Here is a 25,314-nt window from a genome sequence, read left to right on the forward strand (position 1 = left end):
CTGGCATAGGCTTGCTCAACTTCCTTCCTTTGGTTATATGTGTCTCTCTATCCCCCGGTGGTATTCCTCAAGGTTCAGTCCTCTCGCCATGATGTTATTCTGTCTGTTCCACAAATATTAGCTTGGCCACTGTTCTCGTAAGCTGTCTGTCTGTCTGTCTGTGTGGGGCTCCACCTCAGGGACTGAACCCGAGGAATGTGTGTTGCTGCTGCTTCACTGTGTGTTGACCAGCTACTCGAGGATCAACCGTTATGATGCCTCTCTTCTCCCTGGAACACCTGAGCCATGGAATTCTCTTCCTCCTTCCGCGTCTTTCTTCCTCTAACCTTTCTACATTAGAGTCAGGTCTACAGACACCTGTGGAGCCCTGAATCATGGCCACTTGTTTTTTTTTATCCTACTCTTCTTCCGTCTCGCTCCAGGTGGACTTTGATTTGGCCGTGCCAGGTTGGTTACCGTGAAGGATCGTGTGTGTGTCCAGCCCCACCTTAATCATAACCTGTGTTGTCATGTTATAGTTAACGTTACAACCCCCAGCTATGACCGTGATACCTCATCCGTGTGTTACCAGCCGAAACACTTTCTGAATTCAGTAAACCTGTTATTATTATTATTATTATTATTATTATTATTATTATTATTATTATTATAACACACACACACACACACACACACACACACACACACACACACACACACACACACACGCTAGCCTTTCTGTACGTAAATGTCATGAAATCTGTGCATGACTTGTCATCCAGCCGTCTGTGGACCAACCTCTGTCCGTCTGTCCATCGTCGGTGTGGCCTGGTGTTCGTGCGTGCGTGTGCTGGCGTCCGTGGCCGTGCGGGTGGCGTGACCCCCTGCACCCCCCTGCACTGCGTGCGTGCGTGCGTGCGTTTAGCGAGTGGTATAAGGGGCGGGAGGATGGCTGCTGCCATATTGATTGTCGAGCTGCTGGCCAGAGCGGACCACTGTGCGGCGCCAACCGCGAAAATCTGGACAGAATTCGTGAATTTCGTTTGGGTTTGTCTTGTAACCGGGGTGCACGGGTTGTAAAGTGGCCGTGGATGGAGCAGGATCATTACCTGGAACATTACCAGTCTTAATTAGTGGAGCCACTGGCTTATTTGTGATAATTATGATCCTTGGAAAGGCAGAACGCGCTCGTGTACCGATGATGAAGGCGTATTTGTCATCCACGACCCTGTAAACCTTCCTCCACCGGTTCACACAGACATATCTATTACGTTTGACACAACTGTATATATGTAGAAAATCTCTTGTGTGATTTTGAGTGAAAAGAGTGTAAGAAAAATACTGCAGACGCCCCCTTAACGCGGGCTGGGGTCTGTCCGATCCGTTTTCTGTGGACGCATCCTGCTGGACATTGTGGTGCATTGTTTATGTCCGCCTCCACGCTGACAAAGACAATTGCAAAGTAAAACACGGATATTATACGGTGTTTACCATCAGTTTAGCACTAACTACCGCTCATACGCACTCTAGAACCCATGAATCAGTCACTGTGAAGTTCTAAATGGGTGTTGAGAGATGTTATGTTAGAGCGTGATGTGAACGAAACTATGTGGTACAAGCCAAAACATGGGCAGGTTGACCGCGCATTGTGCACACCACACCAGATGCTACTGACCAGCCACATCACACCACCTTACATTTATAAAACGCCACTTGTGTTTTGAATAAGGACACTGGGTGGGAGGGGGCCCCACTGTGATGGTGTGAGTGGGTTGGCACATGCTTGGCCCGACCCTCCTGTGTTATGAGACTCTATTGCTGACGTGTTTGGTAATGCACACTCCAGGGCTCGCCGAATGCAGGCCTTCTTGCCTTCCTCTACCTCTCCTGCTTCTCTTGCTGGTACTACGACATCCATAATAACATTCTCGTAATGTTTACTCTTATACTAGTGATGTCTGGAAGCCTTGCTTCACTTCTGTCTCTGTCATGTTACCGTGTAGATATTGTTGTGTTGAGATAGTGAGTCATGATGAGAATAGTGAACGTCATGTTGAGGATAGTGAGTGTGTGATCATGTTAAGGATAGTGTGCGGTCATGATGAGGATAGTGAACGTTATGTTGAGGATAGTGAGTGTGTGATCATGTTAAGGATAGTGTGCGGTCATGATGAGGATAGTGAACGTTATGTTGAGGATAGTGAGTGTGTGATCATGTTAAGGATAGTGTGCGGTCATGATGAGGATAGTGAACGTTATGTTGAGGATAGTGAGTGTGTGATCATGTTAAGGATAGTGTGCGGTCATGATGAGGATAGTGAACGTTATGTTGAGGATAGTGAGTGTGTGATCATGTTAAGGATAGTGTGCGGTCATGATGAGGATAGTGAACGTTATGTTGAGGATAGTGAGTGTGTGATCATGTTAAGGATAGTGTGCGGTCATGATGAGGATAGTGAACGTTATGTTGAGGATAGTGAGTGTGTGATCATGTTAAGGATAGTGTGCGGTCATGATGAGGATAGTGAACGTTATGTTGAGGATAGTGAGTGTGTGATCATGTTAAGGATAGTGTGCGGTCATGATGAGGATAGTGAACGTTATGTTGAGGATAGTGAGTGTGTGATCATGTTAAGGATAGTGTGCGGTCATGATGAGGATAGTGAACGTTATGTTGAGGATAGTGAGTGTGTGATCATGTTAAGGATAGTGTGCGGTCATGATGAGGATAGTGAACGTTATGTTGAGGATAGTGAGTGTGTGATCATGTTAAGGATAGTGTGCGGTCATGATGAGGATAGTGAACGTTATGTTGAGGATAGTGAGTGTGTGATCATGTTAAGGATAGTGTGCGGTCATGATGAGGATAGTGAACGTTATGTTGAGGATAGTGAGTGTGTGATCATGTTAAGGATAGTGTGCGGTCATGATGAGGATAGTGAACGTTATGTTGAGGATAGTGAGTGTGTGATCATGTTAAGGATAGTGTGCGGTCATGATGAGGATAGTGAACGTTATGTTGAGGATAGTGAGTGTGTGATCATGTTAAGGATAGTGTGCGGTCATGATGAGGATAGTGAACGTTATGTTGAGGATAGTGAGTGTGTGATCATGTTAAGGATAGTGTGCGGTCATGATGAGGATAGTGAACGTTATGTTGAGGATAGTGAGTGTGTGATCATGTTAAGGATAGTGTGCGGTCATGATGAGGATAGTGAACGTTATGTTGAGGATAGTGAGTGTGTGATCATGTTAAGGATAGTGTGCGGTCATGATGAGGATAGTGAACGTTATGTTGAGGATAGTGAGTGTGTGATCATGTTAAGGATAGTGTGCGGTCATGATGAGGATAGTGAACGTTATGTTGAGGATAGTGAGTGTGTGATCATGTTAAGGATAGTGTGCGGTCATGATGAGGATAGTGAACGTTATGTTGAGGATAGTGAGTGTGTGATCATGTTAAGGATAGTGTGCGGTCATGATGAGGATAGTGAACGTTATGTTGAGGATAGTGAGTGTGTGATCATGTTAAGGATAGTGTGCGGTCATGATGAGGATAGTGAACGTTATGTTGAGGATAGTGAGTGTGTGATCATGTTAAGGATAGTGTGCGGTCATGATGAGGATAGTGAACGTTATGTTGAGGATAGTGAGTGTGTGATCATGTTAAGGATAGTGTGCGGTCATGATGAGGATAGTGAACGTTATGTTGAGGATAGTGAGTGTGTGATCATGTTAAGGATAGTGTGCGGTCATGATGAGGATAGTGAACGTTATGTTGAGGATAGTGAGTGTGTGATCATGTTAAGGATAGTGTGCGGTCATGATGAGGATAGTGAACGTTATGTTGAGGATAGTGAGTGTGTGATCATGTTAAGGATAGTGTGCGGTCATGATGAGGATAGTGAACGTTATGTTGAGGATAGTGAGTGTGTGATCATGTTAAGGATAGTGTGCGGTCATGATGAGGATAGTGAACGTTATGTTGAGGATAGTGAGTGTGTGATCATGTTAAGGATAGTGTGCGGTCATGATGAGGATAGTGAACGTTATGTTGAGGATAGTGAGTGTGTGATCATGTTAAGGATAGTGTGCGGTCATGATGAGGATAGTGAACGTTATGTTGAGGATAGTGAGTGTGTGATCATGTTAAGGATAGTGTGCGGTCATGATGAGGATAGTGAACGTTATGTTGAGGATAGTGAGTGTGTGATCATGTTAAGGATAGTGTGCGGTCATGATGAGGATAGTGAACGTTATGTTGAGGATAGTGAGTGTGTGATCATGTTAAGGATAGTGTGCGGTCATGATGAGGATAGTGAACGTTATGTTGAGGATAGTGAGTGTGTGATCATGTTAAGGATAGTGTGCGGTCATGATGAGGATAGTGAACGTTATGTTGAGGATAGTGAGTGTGTGATCATGTTAAGGATAGTGTGCGGTCATGATGAGGATAGTGAACGTTATGTTGAGGATAGTGAGTGTGTGATCATGTTAAGGATAGTGTGCGGTCATGATGAGGATAGTGAACGTTATGTTGAGGATAGTGAGTGTGTGATCATGTTAAGGATAGTGTGCGGTCATGATGAGGATAGTGAACGTTATGTTGAGGATAGTGAGTGTGTGATCATGTTAAGGATAGTGTGCGGTCATGATGAGGATAGTGAACGTTATGTTGAGGATAGTGAGTGTGTGATCATGTTAAGGATAGTGTGCGGTCATGATGAGGATAGTGAACGTTATGTTGAGGATAGTGAGTGTGTGATCATGTTAAGGATAGTGTGCGGTCATGATGAGGATAGTGAACGTTATGTTGAGGATAGTGAGTGTGTGATCATGTTAAGGATAGTGTGCGGTCATGATGAGGATAGTGAACGTTATGTTGAGGATAGTGAGTGTGTGATCATGTTAAGGATAGTGTGCGGTCATGATGAGGATAGTGAACGTTATGTTGAGGATAGTGAGTGTGTGATCATGTTAAGGATAGTGTGCGGTCATGATGAGGATAGTGAACGTTATGTTGAGGATAGTGAGTGTGTGATCATGTTAAGGATAGTGTGCGGTCATGATGAGGATAGTGAACGTTATGTTGAGGATAGTGAGTGTGTGATCATGTTAAGGATAGTGTGCGGTCATGATGAGGATAGTTTATGTTGGTGAGGATAGTTATGTTGGTGAAGGCAGGTTATGTTGGTGAGGATAGTTATGTTGGTGAAGGCAGGTTATGTTGGTGAGGATAGGCATGTTGGTGAAGGCAGGTTATGTTGGTGAGGATAGTTATGTTGGTGAGGATAGGCATGTTGGTGAGGGCAGCTGTGGTAGTGAGGGCAGGTGTGGTAGTGAGGGCAGGTGTGGTAGTGAGGGCTGGTATGGTGGTGAGGGCAGGTTATGGTAGTGAGGGCAAGGTATGGTAGTGAGGCTGGTATGGTAGTGAGGCTGGTATGGTGGTGAGGGCAGGTATGGTAGTGAGGGCAGGTGTGGTAGTGAGGGCAGGTGTGGTAGTGAGGGCAGGTGTGGTTAGTGAGGGCAGGTGTGTAGTGAGGGCAGGTGTTGGTAGTGAGGGCAGGTGTGGTAGTGAGGGCAGGTGTGGTAGTGAGGGCAGGTGTGGTAGTGAGGGCAGGTGTGGTAGTGAGGGCAGGTGTGGTAGTGAGGGCAGGTGTGGTAGTGAGGGCAGGTGTGGTAGTGAGGGCAGGTGTGGTAGTGAGGGCAGGTGTGGTAGTGAGGGCAGGTGTGGTAGTAAGGGCAGGTGTGGTAGTGAGGGCAGGTATGGTAGTGAGGGCAGGTATGGTAGTGAGGGCTGGTATGGTGGTGAGGGCAGGTATGGTAGTGAGGGCAGGTATGGTAGTGAGGGCAGGTATGGTAGTGAGGGCAGGTATGGTAGTGAGGGCTGGTATGGTGGTGAGGGCAGGTATGGTAGTGAGGGCAGGTATGGTAGTGAGGGCTGGTATGGTAGTGAGGGCAGGTATGGTAGTGAGGGCTGGTATGGTAGTGAGGGCAGGTATGGTAGTGAGGGCAGGTATGGTAGTGAGGGCAGGTATGGTAGTGAGGGCAGGTATGGTAGTGAGGGCAGGTATGGTAGTGAGGGCAGGTATGGTAGTGAGGGCTGGTATGGTAGTGAGGGCAGGTATGGTAGGTGAGGGCAGGTATGGTAGTGAGGGCTGGTATGGTAGTGAGGGCAGGTATGGTAGTGAGGGCAGGTATAGTAGTGAGGGCAGGTGTGGTAGTGAGGGCAGGTATGGTAGTGAGGGCAGGTATGGTAGTGAGGGCAAGAGTAATCCTGGTCTTCTGGTCTATATTTGAGACGGTGCAGAGGAGCGTGATGCATGGCAGTAGTCCAAGCCTGTAAGATCCCTGGCTCTCATTGCCTCTCACTCCATCCCTGGCTCTCACTGCCTCACTCTCCCATCCCTGGCTCTCACTTGCCTCACTCCCTCACTCTCCTCCTCCTGCCCCTCACACCTGTGCCTGATTCACCTTAGCCTCTCATGACCCCGCAACTCTACACTGGTCGGAACACTGTACTGTTATACCCTCAAACACGCACACACACACACACACACACACACACACACACACACACACACACACACACACACACACACACACACACACACACCAGGATATCACTGATTTTGGGTTGCTTCCTGACGAATCGCTAATTAATATATCTAATGAATATTTATCTTTAAAGATAACTCTCTCTCTCTCTCTCTCTCTCTCTCTCTCTCTCTCTCTCTCTCTCTCTCTCTCTCTCTCTCTCTCTCTCTTGGAAAGGATCACAATTTTGCGGGTGATCAAGATATTCCTATGAGTCCACGGGGAAAATGAAACACGATAAGTTCCCGAGTGCACTTTCGTATAATGATCACATCATCAGGAGAGACACAAGAGAGAAATATAACAGTCAGTCGATAAACAACGAAGAGACGTAGCTAGGACGTCATTTGGTAAACACGTGATTGTCCAAGACAATGATACGCTTGTCCTGGACAATCACATGTTTACCAAATGGCGTCCTAGCTACGTTTCTTTGTTGTATATCAGCTGACTTATATATCTTTCGTGTATCTCCCCTGATGTGATTATTACACGAAAGTGCACTTGGGAACTTATCGTTTCATTTTCTCCGTGGACTCATAGGAATATATATATATATATATATATATATATATATATTAATTTCTTTTTTTAATTTTCCAAAAGAAGGAACAGAGAAGGGGGCCAGGTGAGGATTTCCCTCAAAGGCCCAGTTCTCTGTTCTTAACGCTACCTCGCTAATGCGGGAAATGGCAAATAGTTTGAAAGAAAGATATATATATATATATATATATATATATATATATATATATATATATATATATATATATATATATGAATTATATGGGAGGGTATTGATTGAGAGGGTGAAGGCATGTACAGAGCATCAGATTGGGGAAGAGCAGTGTGGTTTCAGAAGTGGTAGAGGATGTGTGGATCAGGTGTTTGCTTTGAAGAATGTATGTGAGAAATACTTAGAAAAGCAAATGGATTTGTATGTAGCATTTATGGATCTGGAGAAGGCATATGATAGAGTTGATAGAGATGCTCTGTGGAAGGTATTAAGAATATATGGTGTGGGAGGCAAGTTGTTAGAAGCAGTGAAAAGTTTTTATCGGCATGTGTACGTGTAGGAAGAGAGGAAAGTGATTGGTTCTCAGTGAATGTAGGTTTGCGGCAGGGGTGTGTGATGTCTCCATGGTTGTTTAATTTGTTTATGGATGGGGTTGTTAGGGAGGTGAATGCAAGAATTTTGGAAAGAGGGGCAAGTATGAAGTCTGTTGTGGATGAGAGAGCTTGGGAAGTGAGTCAGTTGTTGTTCGCTGATGATACAGCGCTGGTGGCTGATTCATGTGAGAAACTGCAGAAGCTGGTGACTGAGTTTGGTAAAGTGTGTGAAAGAAGAAAGTTAAGAGTAAATGTGAATAAGAGCAAGGTTATTAGGTACAGTAGGGTTGAGGGTCAAGTCAGTTGGGAGGTAAGTTTGATTGGAGAAAAACTGGAGGAAGTAAAGTGTTTTAGATATCTGGGAGTGGATCTGGCAGCGGATGGAACCATGGAAGCGGAAGTGGATCATAGGGTGGGGGAGGGGGTGAAAATCATGGGAGCCTTGAAGAATGTGCGGAAGTCGAGAACATTATCTCGGAAAGCAAAAATGGGTATGTTTGAAGGAATAGTGGTTCCAACAATTTTGTATGGTTGCGAGGCGTGGGCTGTGGATAGAGTTGTGCGCAGGAGGGTGGATGTGCTGGAAATGAGATGTTTGAGGACAATCAGGCCCCGATCACCCAAAATCTTTTTCACTCCATCTTTCCACCTCCAGTTTGGTCTCCCACTCCTCCTCCTTCCCTCCACCTCTGACACATATATCCTCTTGGTCAATCTTTCCCCACTCATTCTCTCCATGTGACCAAACCATTTCAAAACACCCTCTTCTGCTCTCTCAACCACACTCTTTTATTTCCGCACATCTCTCTCACCCTTACATTACTTACTCGATCAAACCACCTCACACCACATATTATTATTGTTATTATTATTATTATTATTATTATTATTATTATTATTATTATTATTATTATTGTTATTGTTATTATTATAGTGTTTCTTATAATAATAATAATAATAATAATAATAATAATAATAATAATGATAATAATAATAATAATAATGATAATAGTAATAATGATAATAAAAATAATAATAACCAATAATAATGATAACAGCTATAATGAAAATGAAAATAATGATGATATTCACTAATAATTAAGAGGTTACATTTCCGGAGACAATGAATGTACGTAGAGAATGTTTACACAAGTTATGGGGACATGAATGGAGGGGAGTGGATTTGTACCACCGGGGATGACTGCGATATGTTTGTGGAGCTGAACTGTAACCCAGGGACGAGGGATTGCTGGTGGGAGGAGGTGACGGTGGTGGAATTGGTATACTACCTTCTTATACTGTGGCATGAATTTCTAAAATACCTGGGCGAGGGTGTGTAGATATCCTTCTGTTTTGTTGGTTATCTCCTTCTTGCTCTGCTGGGTATTTCTATCAAGACTCTTAGTTGGTTAATTTGTGTTTATGGGTCTTCTTTTGACTTTTGAGAGATGATATATATATATATCCGCCAATCCTCAGGCACCTCACCATGAGTCATACATACATTAAATAACCTTACCAACCAGTCAATAATACAGTCCCCCCTTTTTTAATAAATTCCACTGCAATACCATCCAAACCTGCTGCCTTGCCAGCTTTCATCTTCCGCAAAGCTTTTACTACTTCTTCTCTGTTTACCAAATCATTTTCCCTAACCCTCTCACTTTGCACACCACCTCGACCAAAACACCCTATATCTGCCACTCTATCATCAAACACATTCAACAAACCTTCAAAATACTCACTCCATCTCCTTCTCACATCACCACTACTTGTTATCACCTCCCCATTTGCGCCCTTCACTGAAGTTCCCATTTGCTCCATTGTCTTACGCACTTTATTTACCTCCTTCCAGAACATCTTTTTATTCTCCCTAAAATTTAATGATACTCTCTCTCTCACCCCAACTCTCATTTGCCCTCTTTTTCACCTCTTGCACCTTTCTCTTGACCTCCTGTCTCTTTCTTTTATACATCTCCCACTCAATTGCATTTTTTCCCTGCAAAAATCGTCCAAATGCCTCTCTCTTCTCTTTCACTAATAATGTTACTTCTTCGTCCCACCACTCACTACCCTTTCTAATCAACCCACCTCCCACTCTTCTCATGCCACAAGCATCTTTTGCGCAATCCATCACTGATTCCCTAAATACATCCCATTCCTCCCCCACTCCCCTTACTTCCATTGTTCTCACCTTTTTCCATTCTGTACTCAGTCTCTCCTGGTACTTCCTCACACAAGTCTCCTTCCCAAGCTCACTTACTCTCACCACCCTCTTCACCCCAACATTCACTCTTCTTTTCTGAAAACCCATACAAATCTTCACCTTAGCCTCCACAAGATAATGATCAGACATCCCTACAGTTGCACCTCTCAGCACATTAACATCCAAAAGTCTCTCTTTCGCGCGCCTGTCAATTAACATAGTGCCATTGTACAAAGGCAAAGGGGATAAGAGTGAGTGCTCAAATTACAGAGGTATAAGTTTGTTGAGTATTCCTGGTAAATTATATGAGAGGGTATTGATTGAGAGGGTGAAGGCACGTACAGAGCATCAGATTGGGGAAGAGCAGTGTGGTTTCAGAAGTGGTAGAGGATGTGTGGATCAGGTGTTTGCTCTGAAGAATGTATGTGAGAAATACTTAGAAAAGCAAATGGATTTGTATGTAGCATTTATGGATCTGGAGAAGGCATATGATAGAGTTGATAGAGATGCTCTGTGGAAGGTATTAAGAATATATGGTGTGGGAGGCAAGTTGTTAGAAGCAGTGAAAAGTTTTTATCGAGGATGTAAGGCATGTGTACGTGTAGGAAGAGAGGAAAGTGATTGGTTCTCAGTGAATGTAGGTTTGCGGCAGGGGTGTGTGATGTCTCCATGGTTGTTTAATTTGTTTATGGATGAGGTTGTTAGGGAGGTGAATGCAAGAGTTTTGGAAAGAGGGGCAAGTATGAAGTCTGTTGTGGATGAGAGAGCTTGGGAAGTGAGTCAGTTGTTGTTCGCTGATGATACAGCGCTGGTGGTTGATTCGGATGAGAAACTGCAGAAGCTGGTGACTGAGTTTGGTAAAGTGTGTGAAAGAAGAAAGTTAAGAGTAAATGCAAGGTAATTAGGTACAGTAGGGTTGAGGGTCAAGTCAATTGGGAGGTGAGTTTGAATGGAGAAAAACTGGAGGAAGTGAAGTGTTTTAGATATCTGGGAGTGGATCTGGCAGCGGATGGAACCATGGAAGCGGAAGTGGATCATAGGGTGGGGGAGGGGGCGAAAATCCTGGGGGCCTTGAAGAATGTGTGGAAGTCGAGAACATTATCTCGGAAAGCAAAAATGGGTATGTTTGAAGGAATAGTGGTTCCAACAATGTTGTATGGTTGCGAGGCGTGGGCTATGGATAGAGTTGTGCGCAGGAGGATGGATGTGCTGGAAATGAGATGTTTGAGGACAATGTGTGGTGTGAGGTGGTTTGATCGAGTGAGTAACGTAAGGGTAAGAGAGATGTGTGGAAATAAAAAGAGCGTGGTTGAGAGAGCAGAAGAGGGTGTTTTGAAGTGGTTTGGGCACATGGAGAGGATGAGTGAGGAAAGATTGACCAAGAGGATATATGTGTCGGAGGTGGAGGGAACAAGGAGAAGAGGGAGACCAAATTGGAGGTGGAAAGATGGAGTGAAAAAGATTTTGTGTGATCGGGGCCTGAACATGCAGGAGGGTGAAAGGAGGGCAAGGAATAGAGTGAATTGGAGCGATGTGGTATACCGGGGTTGACGTGCTGTCAGTGGATTGAATCAAGGCATGTGAAGCGTCTGGGGTAAGCTATGGAAAGCTGTGTAGGTATGTATATTTGCGTGTGTGGACGTATGTATATACATGTGTATGGGGGGGGGTTGGGCCATTTCTTTCGTCTGTTTCCTTGCGCTACCTCGCAAACGCGGGAGACAGCGACAAAGTATAATAAAAAAATATATATATATATATATATATTTACGTAACGACTGATTTTTTTTTCATTGCATCAATACGTTTAACTTTCTCGTATTAACAGGAAGATTGAAACAGAAAGATTTTGTCATAAATTCAAAATTACACAGAATTTAAGTCACTCTGAAAGTGCAAAACCCAAGGACAACTGGACCTTCCAGACACTGAGAGCTTATAACACGTCCGTGAGAGAGACCAGCCTACAGGGGATGTGAGAACTAGACCAGCCTCCAGAGGATATAAAGAGAGACCAGCCTGTACAGTATATATTGATATATACAGAGGGAGCGAGAGAGATTGAGAGAGACGTCCACAGTATACAGGCAGAGCTGAGGTCGTCCAGTCTGCCCCGCCATCTGCCGTGCCAGAGTAATGGCTACCTTAGCCAGAGCTCCAGTATGATCCGTGCGTCCTGCACAACGTTCACTGCTCACTGCCGTAACAGCCTTCAATGTTGGTGTTGTGTTGTCTGCATGTTATGTGTAAGTGAGAGGACCACTAAGAGTAAGGAACACTTAAGGGAGTAAGAAACAGGGTAGGTGTGTGTAATTAGTTAAGTAACAAAGTCTGTTACTTTTATGTGATTAACCAGAACATCTGCTACTGTTAACCAGAACATCTGCCGCTGTTAACCAGAATATCTGCTACTGTTAACCAGAACATCTGCTACTGTTAACCAGAACATCTGCTACTGTTAACCAGAACATCTGCTACTGTTAACCAGAACATCTGCTACTATTAACCAGAACATCTGCTACTGTTAACCAGAACATCTGCTACTGTTAACCAGAACATCTGCTACTGTTAACCAGAACATCTGCCACTGTTAACCAGAACATCTGCTACCGTTAACCAGAACATCTGCTACCGTTAACCAGAACATCTGCTACTGTTAACCAGAACATCTGCTACTGTTAACCAGAACATCTGCTACTGTTAACCAGAACATCTGCTACTGTTAACCAGAACATCTGCCACTGTTAACCAGAACATCTGCCACTGTTAACTAGAATATCTGCCACTGTTAACCAGAACATCTGCCACTGTTTTTGTAATTTACCTGAAACTTTGTTACTGTAATATTTACATGATTATCTGGAAATCTTCGACTGTTTTTGATTAATCTGGAAACATGCTTCTGTTTTGTGATTAATATGAAATTTGCCAGTCTATGTGATCAACTTGAAAATTCAGTGGAGATGTGTTAATCACGAACTCTGCCGCTGGTTGTGTCACTCAAGAACTAGGTGTTGTGTATGTGATCAACGTGGAGATCTGCAACTGTGTATATGATCAGCTCGATAATGTGTTTCTGTGTTTGATTGACCAGAAAATTTGCTTCTTTTTTGTGAGTAACGTGAAAATCTTTTTGTGTGATTAACCTGAGATACTGCCACTTGTTCGTGTGATTAACCTGAGAATCTGTGAGGCGTTCATATGAATAACCTGTAAACCAGCTGATCTGTTGAACCTGATCTACTGCTTTATATGTGAATAACTTGGAAGTCTGCTGCTGTCATGTGGTTAACCTGACAACCTGCCTCTGTGATGTGTGGGATTAACCTGAAAATCAATGTTAGGTGGTAAGATGCGCTGGCACTCTCGTAATGTAACAAGTTATTAAGTAACGGTCAGCCAGCAGTTTGTTAGAGTTGAAGTAACAGTACGAGTGTTACTGTGTAACTGGTAACATATCATTGTACCATAGATCGAGTAGTTGGTGTAACAGATCTGTTACTATTACCATTAAACATGATATAACAAGTGTTTGACCCGGGGTTGAATCATGGACATATAGAGCTGACTGTTTTACACAACAAGTAATTTGGCAAGTGTTACGTAACGTGACGTATGTTACTGTGGAAGTGTCAGTTGATGACCACGTCAAGTTTGTCACAGTAGCTAAGGTCAAGTTTGGTAAGATAAACATTAGGGCAGGTGAGGTAAACAAGTGTTGCTGTGAAGCAGCAGGGAGGTGTGGACGTGTCAAGTGACGTAGTAGTGTTTACTTGCTAAGTGACGTAGTGAAGTGATACCACGTCAAGTGACGCAATGAGGTGCTGACGCGTCAAGTGACGTAATGAGGTGTTGACGTGTCAAGTGACGCAGTCAAGTGAGCCAGTGCGTCAGACATCGGCCTCCTGACTGGTGTGCCACGTCCAGCTCCTGCAGACACAGCAACACTGTATAAAACACAAAACTTGAAGCTTTACTCACAGTTCTTGGAAGACTTTCGATAAGTGTTGAGCGGAGTGTTGGAGCCCAGGGGAGGTGTTCCAGCAATAGTGCAAGGTGCAGGGTCGCAGCCAAGATTAACTGCAAACTATAAGATCAAAAACTTTCCTTCAGTGGAAAGGCAGAGCAGCGCGGGTGAGGTTGTTGGTTCCTGGGCCGCGCTAGGGGTGTGTTCTCCTAGGGTGGGTCCTGCGCCACGCTAGGGGTCTGGCCTGCACGTGGGGCAGGTCCTTCGCTACGCTAGGGGAGTGTTCTTCACCAAGAGTCATCCTGTGTTACGCTAGGGCGTGATATCCACCTAGGGTAGGGCCTGCGCCACGCTAGCGGTCTGTCCTGAACCTGGAATAGGTCCTGCACTAGGCTGGGGGCGTGTCCTGTACCTAGGGAGGTCCTGCACCAGGCTGGGGGCGTGTCCTGTACCTAGGGAGGTCCTGCACCAGGCTGGGGGCGTGTTCTGTACCTGGGATAGTTCCTGCACCAGGCTAGGGGCGTGTCCTGCGCCAGGCTGGGGGCGTGTCCTGTACTGGGATAGTTCCTGCATCAGGCTAGGGGCGTGTCCTGCACCAGGCTAGGGGCGTGTCCTGCACCTAGGGAGGTTGGTGTCGTAGGTTCCTCACTACCTCCTACCGCCCCACGTTCACTATGTACCGCCAGGGGTGTTGGAGTTGCTGCTGCTGCTGCTGCTGCTAGGGGCGTGTGTCTGGCCTCACGTCCTCCAACGCACCCACCAACACCGCCTCCAACAACATCACCTCCAACACCAGCAGGTGCTGGTGGGGATATTCGAAGACCGGGATGCTGCTCTTCATGGTCCTCCCCTCCAAGTTCCCCAACTTTGTACAGCTGTGCCTCCTGCAGGTGTGTTGACAACCCTCACTCCTAGCTACCATCCTAGCCTTCTCCAGGTGTGTTGGCAACCCTCACTCCCACCCACCCCTAGCTACCGTTCTAGCCCCTCTGCAAGTGTGTTAACAAACCTCACCCCCCCCCCGCCCACCCCTAGCTGCCGTCTTATCCCTCTACAGACATGTTAACAGTCATCATCCTCACCCCTACCTGCCGTCTTTGCCCCTCTGTAGGTGTGTTAACAACACTCACCCCCACCCTCTGCAAGTGTGTTGCCCCCCCCCCCCTCCCCTCTGTACAGTCCTAGTCTTCTGCAAGTGTGTTGTCAACCTTCACTTTCCAACTCACCCAAGCTACAGTCCTGTCTTTCTTCAGGTGTGTTGACAACTTCGGTATGAGGAAAATGAAGAAATCACAAACAACTCAGAATATCGGATAGACACAGACAGTATCATAAACTAGTTAAATAATGTGAAAGACCTTGGAGTAATAATGTCTAACGACTTAACCTTTAACGAACACAACAAATCAACGGTTGCCTCATGCAGAAGGGTGGCAGGCTGGATCCTGCGGACATTCAAGATAAGCAAAGAAAAACCAATAATGATATTATTGAAGGCGCTGATTCTATTACAAATTTAATATTGTTGCGTTCTAACATTACCAGGCGGGCGAAATTGTGGTATTAGAAATGTCAAGAAATCTTTCTCAGCCCGTATTAATGTGGTAAAGAAACTAAATTGCTGGAATGGATGAAATCTCTGAGGGTATACTCCCTGGAGCGAGTGCAGACGGGAGAGGTATATCATCATGTATACCTGGAAAATCCTAGAAGGTTTGGTTCCCAACTTCCATTCAGAAATAACATGCTACTGGCACGACAGGCATGGAAGACTGTACAATACTACCTCTGAAATCCCAAGGTGCCATATGCACAAAAAGAGAGAACACCTTAAACATGCGGGGCCCAAGACACCTTGCCATCTACCATCATGAGAAACAGCCTGGGATGGTGCACGGTAGAGAAGTTCAAGATGCACTGGACAAGTACCTACAAAGTGTACCACACCAGCCAGGCTGTGGGGGCCTGAGGGATGCGGCCGGCTTCCAACACCTTGCTCCACCAACCACCCAACCCAGCAGTCTGGGCCCAGTCCTGATTGTGTGAGTGAAGACCTCCGAAGACGTCACCAGGTATTCGCTCCATCCCAAGCTACAGGTGTAGCCTTTTATAAGAGTTTTGACAGCACAAACCACGCCAGCTACGGTCCAGCCCTTCCACAGGTGTACTGGCAACCGTCAACCCCCCCCCCCCCCCAATCTTATCTTTGTGCAGGTGTGTTGACCTCTTACCCTTCAGCTACAGTCCTTGCATTCTAGCGTTCTCCAGGTGTGACGACTACCCTCATCACCTCCAGCCAGGTGTGTTCACAACCTCCCCCCCCCCCCCCCCAGCTGCATTCCTAGTTCTCTGCAACACGTTGACAGTCTTCAACCTGGACCCCCCCCCCCCCCCCCCCCCCAGCTACAAGCCTATCCTTCTCTTCGAGTATTGACGGCCCGCACTCCACCTCAGCTTAAGTCTTATCCTCCTGCATGTTTGTTGAAAACCTCTCATTCTTCACCCTTACTCCCAGCTACATACACACTGGCTCCAGCCTAACCCATCGGGACAGTAAGGTAGGGAAGGCTTAAGGCCAGTAAGGTAAGGTAAGGTAAGGGGTTTTGTGAGCCAGTAAGGTGTGGAAGGCTTGGTACCAGTAAGGCGGGAAGGTCTTGGTACCAGTAAGGTAGGGAAGGCTTGGTACCGCAAGGTAGAGAGGCGTAAACCTTTCTTCATCTCGTATTAGTTGACGTGAATGGCGACAAGTCTGGCTTGTGTTGAGAGGTTGTATCTATTCGATAACTGTGGTGTAACTTTGGTGTGCTAGGTTATGGGAGTGGCTGGGTGAAGGGCATGTAGTAAGTTGTGGTATTGTAGTTACTATGTTTATGCTGGAGGACATCTACTGAGCTGTGGTGGCAGGTTGTGTTGTGGTAGGTTATTGTAGTGCCTGGAGGGTGAATACCTGAAGTCTTCGGAGGTCTTCTACCCCCACATCCTGGCCTGGGTTTAAGTTCGTGGGTTGGGTCGTTGGTGGAGCAAGCTGTTGGAAGCCGGCCGCATCCCTCAGGCCCCCACAGCCTGGCTGGTGTGGTACACTTTGTAGGTACTTGTCCAGTGCATCTTGAACTTCTCTACCGTGCACCATCCCAGGCTGTTTCTCATGATGGTAGATGGCAAGGTGTCTTGGGCCCCGCATGTTTAAGGTGTTCTCTCTTTTTGTGCATATGGCACCTTGGGATTTCAGAGGTAGTATTGTACAGTCCTCCATGCCTGTCGTGCCAGTAGCATGTTATTTCTGAATGGAAGCTGGGAACCAAACCTTCTAGGATTTTCCAGGTATACATGATGATATACCTCTCCCGTCTGCGCTCACTCCAGGGAGTATACCATCAGAGATCCTCCCGCCCTGACAACATGTTGTCCCGAGTTATGTACATTGTTCACTTGCATAATCCAGTCAGTTGGCCTCTCAGAACTGTTACCAAGATTTTAATGATGTTCGATGATGATGATGATGTTGGTCGATAGTTTTGTTTGGGATTAATTTGCTTCCATCTTAGTGGTGGAGTGGGTCGATGTATGTGGGTCAGTTTCAGACTGTGGGGAATGACGCCAGAATCTAGATGTTTTCTGCAGAGGATATTTAGTGCACGTGCTGGAGGTGTCTTGTATGTCTTTATGAAGACTGAGTTCCATAAGTCCGGGCCTGGGGCTGAGCACATGGACGTGCTCTCAATGGCCCTCACGAAGTCTTGTGTTGAGGTGGTGATATCTGCCGTGTGTACGTACACTTGGGGCATTACTGTTTAGCCAGGATTTTGTTGGGTCATTTATCTTTATTGTGGTTTTTGGCTCAGTGGTGATCGATTCGTATTACCTTTTTAGAATCTCGTTCATCTGGCAGTCATATGCAAATTCACCTTCTACTTACACTGGGGTGGACGATGCAGTTTGTGGACCTGGATTTGCGCTTTGCAGAACACAAGAAGTATATTGGCATGTGTCTTATTTCATTGAGTCCCTTTCTGATTTTTTCCTGTTTTATGTCATTTTTTGTTTGTTTACGGTCTATGTCCGATAATTATGGTGTATGTCCGATAATTATGGTGTATGTCCGATAATTATGGTGTATGTCCAGTGATTATTATGTGTGTCCGATGATTATGGTGTGTGTCCTATAATTATGGTGTGTGATAATTATGGTGTGTGTCCGATAATTATGGTGTGTGTCCTATGATTATGATGTGTGTCCGATAATTATGGTGTGTGATAATTATGATGTGTGTCCTATGATTATGATGTGTGTCCGATGATTATGATGTGTGTCCGATAATTATGGTGTGTGATAATTATGGTGTGTGTCCTATGATTATGATGTGTGTCCGATAATTTTCTTGCTAATTTTTGCTAACTTTGTTGTGTTGTGTGAGTTCCGATTTCTTTAGAAACGGGACGCGTGGTAAATTATGTTGTGGTAGGTAACTGTAATGGCTGGAGGGGGATATGTAGTGCGTTGTGGTGGCAGATTGTGGTGTGGTAAGTTATTGTAGTGGGTGGAAGGGGACGTGTAGTGGCCAGTCATGTATGTACAGACACACACACACACACACACACACACACACACACGGAGAGCGTGTGGCTGACTCATGTGAAGATTCAGGACGGTAATGTGTTTCCCAGGAGACACGGACCACTCCCAGCTGGAGACACGGACCACTCCCAGCTGGAGACACGGACCCTCTCCCAGGAGACACGGACCACTCCTAGCATCGACACGGACCACTCCCAGCATCAACACCCCCAGTGTGTTTGTGTTTGTGTAGTCATTTGTGTGTTCATGTGTGCGTATGAATATCTGGATACTTAGACATTCTTAATACTTAAAGTTAGTGTGGTGGGTCATAAGTGTTGCCAGGGCCTGGGACTAGTAAACAACTACGGGAATGAAACGGTTGATAACAGAGATAAGACATAGATAACTGATCCACAAGGGAGGAAATAAAGAGGGGATGCTGTCTCCCACGTTAGCGAGGTAGCACAAGGAAACTGACGAAAGAATGGCCCAAGCCACCCATAAGACATAGATAACTGATCCACAAGGGAGGAAATAAAGAGGGGATGCTGTCTCCCACGTTAGCGAGGTAGCACAAGGAAACTGACGAAAGAATGGCCCAAGCCACCCACATACTCATGTATATATACATACACGTCCACGCACGCACATATTCATACATATACATTTCATCGTATACATATATATACATACACGGACATATGCATATATACACATGTACATAACTCATACTTGCTGCCTTTATTCATTCCCGTCACCACCCCGCCACACATAAAATGACAGCCCCTTCCCCCGCACGTGTGCGAGGTAGCGTTACGAAAAGACAACAAAGGCCATATTCGTTCGCACTCAGTCTCTAGCTGTCATGTATAATGCACTGAAACCACAGGTCCCTTCCCACATCCAGGCCCCACAGAATTTCCATGGTTTACCCCAGACGCCTCATGTATTCTGGTTCAGTCCATTGACAGCACGTCGACCCCGGTATACCACATCGTTCTAATTCACTCTATTCCTTGCACGCCTTTCACCCTCCCGCATGTTCAGGCCCCTATTGCTCAAAATCTTTTTCACTCCATCCTTCCACCTCCAGTTTGGTCTCCCACTTTTCCTCGTTCCCTCCACCTCTGACACATATATCCTCTTTGTCAATCTTTCCTCACTCATTCTCTCCATGTGACCAAACCATTTCAATACACCCTCTTCTGCTCTCTCAACCACATTCTTTTTATTATCACACATCTATCTTACCCTTTCATTACTTACTCGATCAAACCACCTCACACCACATATTGTCCTCAAACATCTCATTTCCAACACATCCACCCACCTCCGCACAACCCTATCTATAGCCCACGCCTCGCAACCATATAACATTGTTGGAACCACTGTTCCTTCAAACATACCCATTTTCGCTTTCCGAGATAATATTCTCGCCTTCCACATTCTTCAACGCTTCCAGAACCTTCGCCTCCTCCCCCACCCTGTGACTCACTTCCGCTTCCATGGTTCTATCCACTGCCAAATTCACTCCCAGATATCTAAAACACTTCACTTCCTCCAGTTTTTCACCATTCAAACTTACCTTCCAATTGACTTGTCCCTCAACCCTACTGTACCTAATAACCTTGCTCTTATTCACATTTACTCTCAACTTGCTTCTTTCACACACTTTACCAAACTCAGTCATCAGCTTCTGCAGTTTCTCACCTGAATCAGCCACCAGCGCTGTATCATCAGCGAACAACAACTGACTCACTTCCCAAGCCCTCTCATCCAGAACAGACTGCATACTTGCCCCTCTCTCCAAAACTCTTGCATTCACCTCCCTAACAACCCCATCCATAAACAAATTAAACAACCATGGAGACATCACACACCCCTGCCGCAAACGACATTCACTGAGAACCAATCAATTTCCTTTCTCCCTACACGTACATATGCCTTACATCCTCGATAAACACATTTCACTGCTTCCAGCAACTTGCCTCCCACACCATATATTCTTAATACCTTCCACAGAACATCTCTATCATCTCTATCATATGCCTTCTCCAGATCCATAAATGCTACATACGAATCCATTTGTTTTTCTAAGTATTTCTCACATACATTCTTCAAAGCAAACACCTGATCCACACATCCTCTACCACTTCTGAAACCACACTGCTCTTCCCCAATCTGATGCTCTGTACATGCCTTCACCCTCTCAATCAATACCCTCCCATATAATTTCCTAGGAATACTCAACAACTTTATACCTCTGTAATTTGAACACTCACCTTTATCCCCTTTGCCTTTGTACAATGGCATATATATATATATATATATATATATATATATATATATATATATATATATATATATATATATATATATATATATATATATTGGAAAGGATCACAATTTTTTACGTGATCAAGATATTCCTATGAGTCCACGGGGAAAATGAAACACGAAAAGTTCCCAAGTGCACTTTCGTGTAATGATCACATCATCAGGGGAGACACAAGAGAGAAATATAACAGTCAGTTGATATACATCGAAGAGACGAAGCTAGGACGCCATTTGGTAAGGATCACAATTTTGCGCGTGATCAAGATATTCCTATGAGTCCATAGATGATGTAGATGATGTTCTTTGTGTTTGGCCAACAAATGAAAATTTACAAATATTTCTCCCCTTACTTAACAATTTAGTACCTTCCATCAAATTTACTGTAGAAAATGAAAATAATGGTATGTTACCATTTTTAGATTGCATGATCCATAGACAAGGAAACAAGTTTAAGTTTAGCATATACAGAAAACCCACCAATGTATGCTCATATATCCATTATTACTCATCTCAACATGACAGAGTTAAATTATCATCATTTCAATCTATGTTCCTAAGGGCATTACGTATTTGCAGTCCAGAGTTTATTGATGATGAGTTTGAGAAGATATATTCTATTGGATCTAAGTTAAAGTACCCTAGATCTTTCATTGATAAATCCCTTAAGTTTGCAAAGAAATCATTTTATAGAGTTGAGCCCAAACCTCCCATTGACACCAAGAATCTTTTAGTTCTCCCTTTTAATAATAATTTCACTTTGCTTCCCATGTTGCTTAAATCCTTTAATGTAAATGTTGCCTTTAGCAACAGTAATACTGTAAAGAATATCTTAATCAGGAATTCACCAGAAAATTCTCTTGGTTGCATCTATAAAGTTCCTTGTGGAAACTGTGATAAATTTTATGTTGGTCAGACTGGTAAGGATCTTTCTGTTAGACTTAAGCAACATAAATATAGTATAAGAACGGGACAAGAATCAAATGCCTTGTTTAATCATTTTAAAAACTATGATCATTGTATTGACTGGAGTAACGCCATCTCAGTTGTTAACTCTAACTCTATTACCAAGAGAAATATCATTGAATCTTCTATTATTAAATACACAAAGAATTATAATCTTAATATTAGTGATGATCTGTACAAATTAGATAACTTTATTGTTGATAAGATTTGTAAAATGATAAGTTTATGAACGCTCGTTGTATGTTTTGGACAATCACATGTTTACCAAATGGCGTCCTAGCTTCGTCTCTTCGATGTATATCAACTGACTGTTATACTCCTCTCTTGTGTCTCCCCTGATGATGTGATTATTACACGAAAATGCACTTGGGATTTTTTCGTGTTTCATTTTCCCCGTGGACTCATAGGAATATATATATATATATATATATATATATATATATATATATATATATATATATATATATATATATATATATATATATATATATATATATATGGATTTGTATGTAGCATTTATGGATCTGGAGAAGGCATATGATAGAGTTGATAGAGATGCTATGTGGAAGGTATCAAAAATATATGGTGTGGGAGGCAAGTTGTTAGAAGCAGTGAAAAGTTTTTATCGAGGATGTAAGGCATGTGTACGTGTAGGAAGAGAGGAAACTGACTGGTTCTCAGTGAATGTAGGTTTGCGGCAGGGGTGTGTGATGTCTCCATGGTTGTTTAATTTGTTTATGGATGGGGTTGTTAGGGAGGTGAATGCAAGAGTTTTGGAAAGGGGGGCAAGTATGAAGTCTGTTGGGGATGAGAGAGCTTGGGAAGTGAGTCAGTTGTTCTTAGCTGATGATACAGCGCTGGTGGCTGATTCATGTGAGAAACTGCAGAAGCTGGTGACTGAGTTTGGTAAAGTGTGTGGAAGAAGAAAGTTGAGTAAATGTGAAGAAGAGCAAGGTTATCAGGTACAGTAGGGTTGAGGGTCAAGTCAATTGGGAGGTGAGTTTGAATGGAGAAAAACTGGAGGAAGTGAAGTGTTTTAGATATCTGGGAGTGGATCTGGCAGCGGATGGAACCATGGAAGCGGAAGTGGATCATAGGGTGGGGGAGGGGGCGAAAATTCTGGGAGCCTTGAAGAATGTTTGGAAGTCGAGAACATTATCTCGGAAAGCAAAAATGGGTATGTTTGAAGGAATAGTGGTTCCAACAATGTTGTATGGTTGCGAGGCGTGGGCTATGGATAGAGTTGTGCGCAGGAGGATGGATGTGCTGGAAATGAGATGTTTGAGGACAATGTGTGGTGTGAGGTGGTTTGATCGAGTAAGTAACGTAAGGGTAAGAGAGATGTGTGGAAATAAAAAAGAGCGTGGTTGAGAGAGCAGAAGAGGGTGTTTTGAAATGGTTTGGGCACATGGAGAGAATGAGTGAGGAAAGATTGACCAAGAGGATATATGTGTCGGAGGTGGAGGGAACGAGGAGAAGAGGGAGACCAAATTGGAGGTGGAAGGATGGAGTGAAAAAGATTTTGTGTGATCGGGGCCTGAACATGCGGGAGGGTGAATGGAGGGCAAGGAATAGAGTGAATTGGAGCGATGTGGTATACCGGGGTTGACGTGCTGTCAGTGGATTGAATCAAGGCATGTGAAGCGTCTGGGGTAAACCATGGAAAGCTGTGTAGGTATGTATATTTGCGTGTGTGGACGTTTGTATATACATGTGTATGGGGGTGGGTTGGGCCATTTCTTTCGTCTGTTTCCTTGCGCTACCTCGCAAACGCGGGAGACAGCGGCAAAAAAAGAAAAAAAAAATAAATATATATATATATATATATATATATATATATATATATATATATATATATATATATATATATATATATATATTATCCCTGGGGATAGGGGAGAAAGAATACTTCCCACGTATTCCCTGCGTGTCGTAGAAGGCGACTAAAAGGGAAGGGAGCGGGGGCACTGGAAATCCTCCCCTCTCGTTTTTATTTAATTTTCCAAAAGAAGGAACAGAGAAGGGGGCCAGGTGAGGATATTCCCTCAAAGGCCCAGTCCTCTGTTCTTAACGCTACCTCGCTATCGCGGGAAATGGCGAATAGTATGAAAAAAAAAAAAAAAAAAAAAAAAAAAAATATATATATATATATATATATATATATATATATATATATATATATATATATATATATATATATATAAGTGTGTGGAAGAAGAAAGTTAAGAGTAAATGTCAATAAGAGCAAGGTTATTAGGTACAGTAGGGTTGAGGGTCAAGTCAATTGGGAGGTGAGTTTTAATGGTGAGAGGCTGGAGGAAGTGAAGTGTTTTAGATATCTGGGAGTGGATCTGTCAGCGGATGGAACCATGGAAGCGGAAGTGGATCATAGGGTGGGGGAGGGGGCGAAAATTTTGGGAGCCTTGAAAAATGTGTGGAAGTCGAGAACATTATCCCGGAAAGCAAAAATGGGTATGTTTGAAGGAATAGTAGTTCCAACAATGTTGTATGGTTGCGAGGCGTGGGCTATGGATAGAGTTGTGCGTAGGAGGATGGATGTGCTGGAAATGAGATGTTTGAGGACAATGTGTGGTGTGAGGTGGTTTGATCGAGTAAGTAACGTAAGGGTAAGAGAGATGTGTGGAAATAAAAAGAGCGTGGTTGAGAGAGCAGAAGAGGGTGTTTTGAAATGGTTTGGGCACATGGAGAGAATGAGTGAGGAAAGATTGACCAAGAGGATATATGTGTCGGAGGTGGAGGGAACGAGGAGAAGAGGGAGACCAAATTGGAGGTGGAAAGATGGAGTGAAAAAGATTTTGTGTGATCGGGGCCTGAACATGCAGGAGGGTGAAAGGAGGGCAAGGAATAGAGTGAATTGGAGCGATGTGGTATACAGGGGTTGACGTGCTGTCAGTGGATTGAATCAAGGCATGTGAAGCGTCTGGGGTAAACCATGGAAAGCTGTGTAGGTATGTATATTTGCGTGTGTGGACGTGTGTATGTACATGTGTATGGGGGGGGGTGGGGCATTTCTTTCGTCTGTTTCCTTGCGCTACCTCGCAAACGCGGGAGACAGCGACAAAGTAAAAAAAAAAAAAAAAAAAAAAAAAAAAAATATATATATATATATATATATATATATATATATATATATTCCTATGAGTCCACGGGGAAAATGAAACATGATAAGTTCCCAAGTGCACTTTCGTGTAATAATCACATCATCAGGGGAGACACAAGAGACACATGTTTACCAAAGGGCGTCCTAGCTTCTTCTCTTCGATGTATATCAACTGACTCATATTTCTGTCTTGTGTCTCCCCTGATGATGTGATTATTACACGAAAGTGCACTTGGGAACTTATCGTGTTTTATTTTCCCCGTGGACTCATAGGAATATTTTGATCACGCGCAAAATTGTGATCCTTTCCAATATATATATATATATATATATATATATATATATATATATATATATATATATATATATATATATAATCTATATATATATATATATATATATATATATATATATATATATATATATATATATATATATTGGAGTAAAGGTGTTAACTGACTCAGCAGGCTGGAGTGTAG

The 25,314-nt window shown here is 43.9% G+C and overlaps 1 protein-coding gene across 10 annotated transcripts in view; it reads left to right on the forward strand.

Moving 5' to 3' along the window:
• The window catches only part of Ptpmeg (protein tyrosine phosphatase Meg), a 653,263-nt gene that overhangs the window by 95,630 nt on the left and 532,319 nt on the right, over positions 1 to 25,314 (forward strand). Inside the window, exons 1-2 of one of the 10 annotated variants that reach the window (XM_071657215.1) lie at positions 964 to 1,011; positions 11,718 to 14,746. The exons of 5 other annotated variants lie outside the window; for them this stretch is intronic. In XM_071657215.1, the coding sequence (XP_071513316.1) occupies positions 14,684 to 14,746 (63 nt within the window). In that variant the 5' untranslated portion in view covers positions 964 to 1,011; positions 11,718 to 14,683. Of the gene's footprint in view, positions 1 to 963; positions 1,882 to 11,717; positions 14,747 to 25,314 lie in introns of those variants that run through there. 4 more of the 10 variants (XM_071657206.1, XM_071657268.1, XM_071657197.1 and 1 more) reach the window with 4 other exon arrangements.

This window comes from Panulirus ornatus, chromosome 4, assembly GCF_036320965.1.
Source record: "Panulirus ornatus isolate Po-2019 chromosome 4, ASM3632096v1, whole genome shotgun sequence".
NCBI classification, from domain to species: Eukaryota; Metazoa; Arthropoda; class Malacostraca; order Decapoda; family Palinuridae; genus Panulirus; species Panulirus ornatus.